The 12,837-nt window shown below is 38.1% G+C and overlaps 1 protein-coding gene across 2 annotated transcripts in view; it reads left to right on the top strand.

Annotated features, from left to right (window-relative positions):
- Positions 1–12,837, top strand: part of tbc1d32 (TBC1 domain family, member 32) — a 92,279-nt gene that overhangs the window by 39,934 nt on the left and 39,508 nt on the right. For both annotated transcript variants that reach the window (XM_030406266.1, XM_030406267.1), the window contains exons 24-27: positions 143–265; positions 4,803–4,911; positions 9,348–9,441; positions 9,645–9,770. In XM_030406266.1, the coding sequence (XP_030262126.1) occupies positions 143–265; positions 4,803–4,911; positions 9,348–9,441; positions 9,645–9,770 (452 nt within the window). The remainder of the gene's footprint in view (positions 1–142; positions 266–4,802; positions 4,912–9,347; positions 9,442–9,644; positions 9,771–12,837) is intronic.

The raw sequence follows: 12,837 nt of genomic DNA, 5'->3' as shown, positions 1-12,837 counted from the left end.
GGGGAGATCGCCACAGTCCACATGGGGTCTTTGTTTGCATGCTTCTGCCACTGCTACAATATCTCATAATGCCAGGACTTTCTGTATTATCATTTCTTTTGTTTATGTGTGTGTGTGTGTGTGTGTGTGTGTGTGGTTTCAGACTGCTCAGTGTGCTCTGCTGTAATCTGGACTCCTTCCTGCTGCTGGAGAGCCAGTACAACATCTGCTCCATACTGCTGCAGAATCAGAGAGAGAACGTCACCGAGCTGGACACCAACGAGGGGTATGACCCAAAAAACACGTATTTAACATTAATGGTTGGAAATTAACATGTTTTATCGTTGACAATTACTCAAATAATTCTGAATTATTTAAAGTGGCTCAGTGTTGTGCTGGATGCTGCTCATTTGATTATGCTGGCGAACTCCATTTCCAATAGCTATAATGTTAGATACTGTTGCTCCCTGTAAGCGGACAGGAGAGAGGCACTGAGATGAGGCGCTCAAGAACATGCATAACATCACATCCTTTGGACTGTCACAGAAAATTTGACCCGAGTCCATCACAAAGAAATCTACAGTCCAGCAGCATAAAACAACTTAAACAAATCATCCACAGGCTTGTGTAGGCAAGTAAGAGAGATGGGGAAGGACTCAGCTTTCAATGTTATACTCACATATGACCAATAAAAAGTGATTAATGCATGTATGTTTGCTGCAGATAATACATATGTATTCTTAGTTTCCTAATTCTGTTTCTTTAATGTCTCTTTCATAGTCCCACTCATCTCAGCCAAGAGTATTATGGGAACAGAGTACTTTAGATGACATGTATAATGATGTGAGAAAGTCTTGAGAGACACACTGTTGGTTTTAGTCTTTTCATTAGTTTATAATAATGAGTTGCAAATACAGTATGAAAGGACTCTTCTTGTACTATATAGAAATAGTTCAATATTTTGGTGAATTATTTGTTTCCAACAGTGAAATGAAAGGATGAATATCGGTCTCATATCCGCGCATTAAGTACCAATGCAGCTTGAGTCAGGCATAAAGACTGATAGCAAGCGGAAATAGCTCTTTAGAAAGGTTTATAAACCCCCGAGGTTCATTAATTAACATGTTGTATCTGGTTTACTTAATCTGCAACGAACAAAAGTTTAAAAAAGAGACAATATGTGTGAGTTACATGCTGGAACTGAAAATGGGTGACAAGTTAAATTTTTAACCGAATAAATTAAGTTAATAAAGAAAGGGAAAAATACAACAAATACAACTGTTGCCTTATACACAAGAAGGCTTCTCCTGGCATTGATTGGATCTCTTGATCTCTAAGTTGGAAGGGTGATTCAGAGTGATCACCTTTATACTTAGACTGAATATGTCAATCCTGACAGGAAGGTTCTCTTCCACTGTGACCATGACTGTATTCACAGAGCAGGAGGGCTCACTGAATAGTTTAATGAGTGTGAAAATAATGTGAATCATGTGTGATGCCCTTTGCACTCATGAGATTTCAGCGTAATTAAACACCTATGGGAGATTGTGGAAAGTACTGTCTACCACTATCATCAAGTTTTATACCATGGTCTGGGGGAATACTCGATTCTGATTGGCTGCAGGGTGTCCATTATTCCCTGACAGGAACTACTAAGTAGTAGTATCTCTCTCTCTCTCTCTCTCTCTCAATTCAATTCAAGTGGCTTTATTGGCATGACTGTATACAATACAATTTTGCCAAAGCATCTTAATACATACAATACATATATACATACACACAATAAGAGTCTCTCTCTCTCTCTCTCTATTTCTGGAGCCGCTTTTCTCTCTGTGTCAATCTACGGGGGAATGATGGCCAATTCAAGTGCAGCTTTAGCTGCCATTACCCAAAGACAGACTCTGTAGTGTTGAGGTTAATTTCGCACACTGCTTACTGAGGAGTAATGTTTACATATGCATCTTGGAGAGAATGATACAGAAGCCCTGAGAGGCAAGCAAGAAAAAATATTCAGGGGATTCATTTTGAATGTAAAATATTTCAGGTCATATAGGTGCAATGTCAGGAATTGCTCCCTCTTTTAAATTTGAGCGAGCGTGGAGCGATTTCACCAGAGCTGAATGAAATTTTAGGTGAGCGGAGAGCGGCCTTTGAGCGGAGCTGTCTGGTATAACTTTGAGCAATGGAGGGAAGGAGCGAACACCCACATAAGCGGGGAGCGGATATATATATATATATATATATATATATATATATATATATATATATATATATATATATATATATATATATATATATATATATATATATATATATATATATATATATATATATATATATATATATATATATATATACACACACATACAGAGAAGTTCTGAAAGTTGCACCTCTCGACGTGTTTTGCTAGCCACCGTCGAGAGGCACAGTAATGACTAAAATCTACGAACTCTATGGGTACAGTCAGCTTTACATTCAGAAAATGTTTACCAGTTAGTTTGCCTCAGCAACTGGCTAAAAGAAGAATAGGTAAAAGGGCCCCGAATTAAACAGAAACAAAGACTCGAACAAAAACAGGCCAGTAACATATAAAGGACGCCGACTCAGCACAGTCAATTTAAATGTGTTTATTTAACAAAAGAATAGGGCAGGAGTTCCCGGCCAAACTGAAAAAAAAGAGAGAAGAGACCCCAGACCAGCCATGACCGTCGCATCTGGGGAATCCTCCCGACTAAAGCTGCCTAACCAAAAACTACTAACCTATTAAGAAAAACAAAGAGATACGAAAACAGGACTACCAGGAACTCAAACCCAAATTAAAACAACAAAGCCCTGGCGCTCTAACAGGCCAGAGAATTGAACCCAAACTCAAATCTGAAGCAAAGGAGAAAACTGCAAAAGACTGTGAGGCAGCGCAGCCTCCCTCCTCCTGCAACACACCTGTGATGAGAGAGAGCGAGAGCCGCCCTGATACTGCCTCCTTTTACCTGCTCAGGATATTACCCGCACCTGAGCCCAGGAAGGCAGAACAGGGCGGAGACAGAGGACACACACACACACACAGGGCACTGACCTGGCCACACGTAACAGCCACATTTAATTATGTGAAAGTGCAGTTGTTTGTTAAAAAAAAATGAAAAAAAGTTTCATCCATCCTATATTTGCTAAAAAAAAAAAAGATCAATGGCTAAGATGCCTAAATTTCTTAGACTTGAGGTTATATTTTAGTTTTGATTTAAAAAAAAAAAAAAAAAAAATCTGAATAACACATCCTGTATTCCTGTAAGAGGCATAGGATATGGCTGAATTGAGTTATTTTTCAATCTCAGCACTAATATCATTTGGATTTGTTATGAATAAAAAACAAATGTTAAACATATATATCTTCCTCCTGTCATTCATCTTTCGATTCCAACAACAATATACAGAGAAAATGTGAAATCTTTGGTCATGTTTAGAAATGTTGATTAATCGTAATTAATACACAGCTACCCTGTGATTAATCCGATAAGAATTGGTTATTGTTTGTCAGCCCTAATATAAACATATTTACCCAAATTGATCATACTTCCTGTACCTGGACTGGACAAAGTTCAGTTTTCTCTATCCAAAGCTGAGTTGAACTGAAAGACGTTATCTCAGAAGTTGAAGCACTTTCCACGTTGACTCGACGTGCAGACAGTCCTTCTCTCTGTCGTTCAGTAAGGGCTTTTGCTCCTCTGTACATCATCCTGATATGACAGAACACTTCCAAATGTAATCATTGCTCAGGATGAAAAATTGTTTGGTTGTTCGGCTTGTCACAAATAAAATGAAATAAAGCGGGGAGTGAAAAGGCCATTTCTGAAAGTGGGTGTGCAAGAGCCCCTTTCTTCTGGTAATGGCTGCCAGAGCTGGGGCTATTGGTTATGAATGGAAATGGCCCTGAAACGCCGACTCACATTGCGTTTTGGAGAATGATGACTTGTTAATTTATTCTCCCATCTTCCTTTTCCCTGTCCTCCCTTTTCTTCATGCTCCCACTGTCATCAACAACATCATCATCATCTCTCTTTTCTTTGAACCCTCCTCCTCTTTTCACTGAACTTAAATGTTTTTCAAACTTTACTTTTTACTTTCTGTTTTTCTGCTCACACTACTTCTTGTCTTTAGATTTTTCCAATAAGCTTAACTTGTTTTCAGCTCTGACCTTTTCAATATCAGTGACACCCAAATTCACCAAAACTAGTGTGAGGGCATTCTGCGCATCTTATTTGACCCCAGCTGTGGCTTTTTTTTTTTATTCAAAAAGAAATGTGTGCACATTTTATTTTATGGCACAGGCCCCTCAGAAAGAGCAATGTAGAAAAAATAGTCCTCTTTATTCCCAATTTCAAGCCCAAATTACCTCAGCGCTAAGAACTATCCACCAAGGCTGACACCCTTCGACCCTAAAGTGCCTTTATAATTGGAGTACTCTCTGATCTTATCGAAAATTCTACATGGAAACCCTTTCTATTTCTTTACTTGCTTGCCTTGCAGCGATGATATAGTCACATTCAGTCTCACTCAGTGGTTTCAGATGCTGTTCAAAGTAGTTTAAAAGACTTTTCAAAGAAAGTTATCTGAGCTCCAATAATAGGGGAACTTTTGAAGTGAACTGAAAGGCCCAATTTCCTTTTCTTCAAATGTCTTTCTCATTTGGTCGTCTTGCAGGTGTGCTGTTGCACACACATCGAGGAGAATGTTTATTGCTTTTGGAACATTGTAATGTTCCTTCTGCACCAGCTCTCACAATTCAGCTGTTATCTAATCTTCTTTTCTGTGATGTTAAACCTTCTCAGGGAGTTCATCATAGACGGTCTATCAGTGGAGAGGAATCACGTACTGGTTCGTGCCAGTGTGGTGGGAGGTCCCTCTGAGAGGACTCTTCCTCCTCGAGCACTGCAGGAGGTCAGATATGCTCTACTATGAATTTGTCCAATTGACTGTTTTTGCCAATCTGATTTTTCCACAAAAGAAAAGTAGGTTTAGGGGGGTTAAAAAAAAACAAACAAAAACACAAAATCAGAAAATATATGAATCTCATGAGAACATGAAGGTTCGATTTATTATACATTTCTTCAATCTGTTCTCAATTGAATTAAAAGATAATCCTGCTTTTATCCATTGTAGTAAAAGTACCCAAATGTCATACTTGAATGAGATTCAAAGATATCTTGATAAAAGTCACCCAGAGAATTACACAAATATTACATGCGTACTGTCTACAATGGGTCGCCTAATTTCCTACCCAATTATCAGATCCAATTTTTTAAAGCATTTTTCTCATTTAGAATCAGTATTTTGCGCTAATTTGGTACTGATGCAGCATCTACTGTGAAAAGTCACTTTGACGAGTTATCAAAGTAAATGTAGTACAATATTTGCCCCCAAAATGTAGTGAAGTGGAAGTATAGTGTAGCAGAAAATAGTACACGTATCTTAATATTGTACTTAAATACAATAACTGAGTAAATGTACTTAGAAGAAACCATTAGGATAAAAGTCATGATGGAATGGTGGTGGTTTACCTGAAGCTTCCTCAAACTGTGTTATTGATCCATATAAAAGTATGGAAATTTCACTTCCTGTCTTCAGTGAACATGCCTTCGCTTCGTCTTCTTATTATTACTTCCAAAGTGGCTGTGGTCTTTTCTTAATGGAAATTTGGAAACAAATGCAGTGTGTCCTGTGGAAGCAAACCAGTTGTCTTTGCAAAAGTGGTGCCACTGCTTGGAAACTGTTTTCAAAAAAAAAAAAAATTGGCAAGGGGGGGAGACAAAATTGTTCTTTATCATCAGTTTTATTAGCTTTACTTTTTCAGGAAGCAGCTTAATGCCAAAAACATTGCAACAGTGAAGCTGTGGCAGACAGATAGTTTGTAGACATTTCAGGGTCCAAAGAATTCTAAAGTCTTCCCTTTGGTGAAATGTTGAAAGTATTGTCTAGACACCTCACAATCTGGTTTATCTGTACAGCTTCACAGACTGATACAAACCTGTTTATTAGACATTTGCACTATGGTTGCTTTTCATCACATTGTTTTGCAAACCCAATTGTGTGTTTTGGTCTGAACTGAAGTGCAAAAACCTTTGCGAAAATGATACATTTTACTATTGCTGCTCTATAAAATCACTAAATGGTCTATTTCTTTTTTTTAATCTGTGCTTTAATTATTCCTAATCACAGTATTATGAATTTTTCATGAACACCAGCTCACAGTGCATATAATCTAACCCTTATCCATCCATTCCTATTCTAAGGTTGTGCTGCTGGTAATTTCAAAGAGTCCTACTGATTATCAACAGGGCCTCAGGCGTTGTCTGATGCCTGGAGCCTTATTTACTCAGCAACTTTTGGGATGGATATCAATTATTTAGGTGTTGTTTATGCTGAACGCAAAACAGGAAGCTGATTTATGCTGAGGTCAAGGAAATGATATGAAAGAGATTTCTAAAGGGGAGAGTGTAAATTACTTGAATGATTTAGTTTCTTTTAAGTTTCACAGGTCTCTTTTGTCATCTTCTCTGTTATCTGTAGGGAGCACAGGGATCAGAAATCTGTTCAATACGTGCAGAATTTATTGTTAAGTTACAAAACAAATGAATCCACTCTTGGTCAGAAATGACACTATATACTTATTCATGTATTTAATTTGTCAATATTTCAATTGTTGGATTTCCTGTACTGTTTGAACACAAAAAAGGTCACGTCCTGGGACATATTTCAGGGCCTTTAAGGGCGTACATAAAGCCAAAAAGAGTTAACTTCTTGGTATTACTCAGTGATTATACAGTGTGTTTTTTAAGGCTGATGCTGATGTCTTTTACTCTAAATATCTTAAAATGTGGCTGAATCAAGAGAAATTATAATGCATTTCAACTAGGGCTGTAACGATTCATTTTAACAACAATTCGATTCTTATCACGATTCGTGGTTGCCGATATGATTCAAGGACAATCTTGGTTCATTTAAAACGATACGATACGATACGATTCAGTGACTTGAAATCGCTTCAGTAACTTTTTAGCCAAAAATTCCACCAGTGTGACTGTGAAATAAATACCTGGATACTGGATAGCACAGGTGAAGTTTCCTAGATCCCTGTTGTTTCCTGTAAAGGAATCAGGTTTATTCATTCATTTATTCATTAATTGATCATGGATATAAACAAGTAAACAAGTAAACAACAATTAATGGCAAATGTTTTAACCTTTTATTTGAATTAAGTGCAGCCAGGAGGTTAACCTTTTCTGCTCTCATTTTCAATATAAAAAGAGTACAGTAAGTGCAACCAACATTTCTTAAGGTTGAATTAACAGTAGGTGTACCTGCTACTTAAAGAGTACAATAGTAATACCAACAATGTAGTGCAATCGACATTCTGCAGAGCTGACGTTACCTTGCGCTGCTGCTGCAGCAGTAACGCTGCAAGAGGTGCCTGGACGGTCGGCGTTGTGTGAAATCCCATGGCGCCTTAGTAGGTGGTTGGAGAGATTAGTTGTGTTGCTGTGTATTTTTACTTGGCTTTTACATACTCTACAAACAGCGAGCAACTTAATTAGAACATCTCCATCTTTGCAAAAGCCAAAGTGTTTCCACACATACTCGCCATCTCCTCTGCCATCCGCCATGCTGCGTTTTGTTGTTGTTCTAAGATTCACGCTGCTGACGGCACGTGCCAATGACGTCACAGACAGGCAGACTGAATCGAGTAACGTTTAATATGTCTTTATCGTTTAAAGTGCTAAAAAAACACACATCCATAACATTTGATCGATGTTAATCGATAGAATCGATTCTTTACCATTTCAAACGATTTTTAATCGATATATGTCGCCTGGAAGGCCAACTTGCCGAGCACAGATCAATGTAGTTGGATCATAGGAATATAAATCGATTCATTGATATAATAGATTTCTACCCCAATTTTTTTCTACCCAAAATTTCTACACCCTAATTTCTACCCAAAGTGCCTGCAACTTATAAGTCCCAGGAACCACTTTTCTAACAACTAAAAGGATCCTCCAGCCCACTGTTGTCTGCATTCCCACCAATATCCGAAGACCTGCAAAGATTAGGCAAATAAGTCCTTTAGCAAATTATAAATCAGCAGCTGGTATTTCATGCCATTTTTGCATGCAACTTTACATCAGCTACTGTATGAACAGATGAACATTTGTAATGCCATGTTGATTTGTGAAAGCAGAATGGACAAACAACAGAAGCTTTTTTTTTTATAAATTGGTGGTTGAATAAAACCACTCAGAAATGATAGCGCCCCACCATCAAAGTTCCTGTACTTTTGGAAATTGGTGCTCCGCGGCCAGGGACTTCTTGGGGGGTAAACCTAATTTAGACCTGGATCCCTGCAGTGGAAACCAACTGAGTTCATTCAAAGTTTCAAAGTAAAGATGAACATAATATATCATTAAAAAGTCAAATGCATATATAAGATGAGAAATTTGGTAGTTACTTATTTGAGTATTTATCTTTTGTAAGTAATGTTTTTCAAATAAAAAGTTAAGCACCTCAAGTTACATTTAGTGCAAAATTCTTCTGTCCCAAAGCTGTTTAAGGATCGTATGCAATCATCAACATAGAGAGCTTTGTGCATCTTGTTTGTCAGAGCAGCACATCAACTGAGCGGCAGACTCAAATACCAGCAGGGATTACCATGAGCGGAGGGCACAGACAGTTAAATAAATACTGCTGGATACTGCTTTCTAAACCCATTAACATTTAGAGCACATTATTGTGGCATGTCACACGCTGAGCTATGTCTCAGAATGTATGATTCTTCAAAACTAAGATATGACAAGTGTAATGAATGCGCCACTTAATGGTAGTTGGTTATAAAGAAAGGAACAAAGAGACAATTGAAAGGCGGAAATAACTTGTTTCACTAAAGACAAATGAAAACAAACACAATTTAATATACTGCTACCAGCTTGGTGCAAAAACAATTCCTCGGTAATGAATTAAATTACAAGTCCCTGTTTAACTGCACTACATTGTTCATAGTTTGAAATTTTTAATTATGTTGCCATCTAACATTGTCTTCAGATGATTTTAAGTATATTAAACAGTTGCAACATAATGGCACATCAATAACACAGCAAGCTCGTTAACAGCCACAACAACTATCTATTCAGTGCAGAAATGAATCTAAAGAAAGTAATGGAGTTGAAGTTTAATCATTTAAGTATGTATGTTCTATTTACTGCTCATACGGAAGACCACACAAAGTCATCCACAATGAATCAATGTTATCATACATGTGGACAGTTGTCTAAGCATGTGGTGAATGAAGTCATCAGTTGAAAATCTTTATCTTCTTACTCCAGGGAGAAGATCCTTACCCTTGGCCTATGTTTTCAAGCGACCCTGTGCCTCAGTGTTACACGTTGGACTCACCAAAGATCCACCATAACTCACAAGGTAAGAGGAACGCTGATGAAGTTGGTAATATCCAAGATTAAACAAGACATACAAATACACACATGAACTTAAACAAACAAGATTCCAAAATCCACTTCCTGCTCTTCTAACTGAAAACTAAAAACTGAAAGAGGACTGTAATAAATAAAACAAAATTGACAAATGGTGCATAATTGTGTTTTCTTGTTTTCCCCATTGTACAGACTCTGAGATCAGTGCATTTCTGGCTACACCTAAAGAACCAACAGACCAGGAGGACTGGATGGACATCTGTAGGAGACACTACTACAGAGTGATGACCTCCAAACCCAACATCTTGAATAAGAACGGTAAGCTACCGGTTCACTGGGATCTCTCTCTCTCTCTCTCTCTCTCTCGCTCTCGCTCTCTCTCTCAATTTTAATTTCGCACACTGCATACTGCGGAGTAACGTTTACATATGCATCTTGGAGAGAATGATACAGAAGCCCTGAGAGGCAAGCAAGAAAAAAATATTCAGGGGATTCATTTTGAATGTTTCTGAGTCTTTTTTCATCAGTGCAAAACAATTTTTTTTTTCACTCTGTCAAAACAGAGTTATTCAGTTCACTTTCCTTTTTGTTTATTTGTTTGTTTTTTGGTCAGGTTCATTTTTCTGTGTTCGTGTAATACTAATTTAACCATAAGTGCACTGTTGACCCATGTTAAAAAGAAGCATATAAAGTACATGAAGAAATCAAAACTCACCTGGAAGAAAACATGAAAGCTTTTAGTCCTGTTTAGAACTCGAGGTAGTTGTTGTTGAGCATCTTCTGGCTGAAATTACTTCTATTGTGCTGCAGATGCACCACGCACACTTCTTCACTCTGATGATATACATCTGATATCCATGAACCTTTTAAGAACTCATCACTGCCATTGACAGCCACTATGGAACAGTGCTGACGCCTACCTTTCTCACGTAGGAGTAAATAGCTGCTCAAAGAGCGCAAAAATACATTTGACTGAAGAAGCGCTGACAGTCTTGTCATTAATGCATGTGCGGCACGGTGATTGCTTCCTTTCATCAGCACACTGTTGAACTCCTGTGAAAGCAGCCACTCTCTGCACTCTGGTGCTCATTTGAGGCTTTTCACTGCAAGACCATGATCAGTACGTATTTCCAGATAAGCTTCTCTCTTCTGTGGAAGACATGCTATTTTAGTTTGTGCGTCATTAAGCATACAAAACCTGGCATTTTACTTTTAAGGGCAATTGTAGCATTTATGGGCTGACAACCAAAATAACCTTCTTCCTGGGTAATTTGATGAACATTTACTATTTCAATATTTGAGTGTGAAGAAACTGTGATTATCACTTGTGTCTTTGATCAGCTTCTACACAGCTGAAAATGAGTGTACTTGATGAGATAATATACTATCTCTTCATCAAAACACTCATGATTAGAACTATTTGTATGTTCAATACCTCACTATCTTGCCAGCTTATTGATTGCTTAATTGTCCTCTCTCAACAGCAAGTCAATGAGATGCATTCACTTGCGCTCTGAGTCACTGGGTTGCTTCATGATCAGCATTCATTGTGTTTTCTAATCTGACAACCTGTGACGTAAGTCTGCACTGCTGTGTTTTATTATCTATACTGTTTTACTATTTTGATTTTGTGCCTTAAGCTAACCAGGTAGATTTGTGTCTAAACCTAACCAGGCCATGCCTGTTGAGTCAAACAGTCACAGTAAGTTAAAGTCGTAACGTGAAATTTTTGCAAGCAAGCTTTATTTTGAAAGTCTAACCAGACATGGCATGTTAAGTACGTACTTGACCATGTAGTCCTTCATGTCCAAAATTGATGCTAGAAGAGTAGGTAGAGCGTCATGAAGCTTATGCCCACTGATGTAGCTACTGATTTTGTGCAGTTCGGAGTGAGAATGTGTTCCTGTTGAATCTTTGGCTGCCTTTATATGATGTATGCTTTTTACCAAGCACAGAATATTTTGTGATATAACTTCCTTTCGTGTCGTTCCACTTGAGGAGTCATTATAAAGTAGAGCATCGGATGAGATAATATATTTTCTGCTTTGGTGATTATTTGATCAAGGTTAAAGCTGTAGTCTGTAACTATTTTTTGGTTATATTTGTTAAAATTGTCATTATGATCTGATAGTAGAATAAGATACAGGTCAGCTGTGTAAAAATCCACTGTCTGTGGCTCCACCCAGTGGCCCTAATTTGATTTGCAAGAATCCACCACTCCTGGTAGAATACAACCAATCAGAGCCAAGGAGAGTGTCTGAGAAGTTTCAGTCATTCTTGTGCATACATTGCTGGCAGCCCCCCTCCCTCACGCAGCGCTGCTGGGCAGTGCCCCTCCCCTGTGCAGGCGCAGTGCCTGCTCTTACCCGGCCAGATACTTTCATGTCCAAACTGTAAACAATGGCGGAGAACAGACATCAACAACAACAGAGCCGAAAAATGCCCCACCATTGCCCACGTTAAAGAGAAGAAATAAGAAGACTGACAAAGAAAACAAAGGACTGGACCGAGCCAGAGAGAAAACAAAGATAAATATCAGAGCGTCATTTCAGAAGTGGAGGGAGCTGAGGTATTTGTAAGGACTCTAGCAAAGCAGAGTTAGCTGCTTTTCTGCTGGACAAGTAAGGACCCCTGCTTGATATATGTTTAATTCTATGTTTTAACCACAAGGCTATGGTGGGGGTGGTTACAGTAATACTCAATGTTGCAGTCGAGCTACATAGCTTGTTGCTAAATCTAGCTTGTTAGCTTGTACGTATGTCAACTCTGGTGTTTAGCTTTGTGTTCATGGCTACTGGTTAGCAAAAGTGTCTTTCAAGTCTTTCAAGCAGTTATAATAACGTTATTCAAATTTTCTGGCTAAGAATTTTTTCTCAAATCTCCAGACTACACCTTTAACTGGAGGTGAGCCAAAGACATCTGCTGAGTAGGGAATGGATTTGAATGGCCATTGACTTGCTGTTTCACATGAATGAAAGGGTACATCAAAAAACATTGAAAATACATTATTTTAATTCACTGCAGTACTTCAAGAGGAGCAGAAGTGGTGCTGTTACTTCACAAAGTACCATTTCTGTTTGTTCCAGCAAGGGTAAACAAAGAGGCGCTTGGATATTTATATCTATGAGGGCAGATGAAATATTAAAAAATGCCTGATATTTCTCACTGCAGTACAGTTAAACAGAACTGCAAACTACAGCCTCCAAAATGACCTTTTTAACAAAAACTGAACATTATAATCTTCATGAAGGGAGCATATTTTTGCAAGCCTTTTCTATTTGACTCAATCCGAGTTTGTAAAAATTAAACCACCAGTAGACTTTGCTTATGTTTACATTAATCTTGTATGTACTTAAAATGAACAGAAAATGCTTGAGAATGATTC

This window comes from Sparus aurata, chromosome 22 (genome assembly GCF_900880675.1).
Source record: "Sparus aurata chromosome 22, fSpaAur1.1, whole genome shotgun sequence".
Lineage (NCBI taxonomy): Eukaryota > Metazoa > Chordata > Actinopteri > Spariformes > Sparidae > Sparus > Sparus aurata.
The sequence above is the reverse complement of the archived record's forward strand: the minus strand, read 5'-3'. Positions and strand labels throughout refer to the sequence as shown.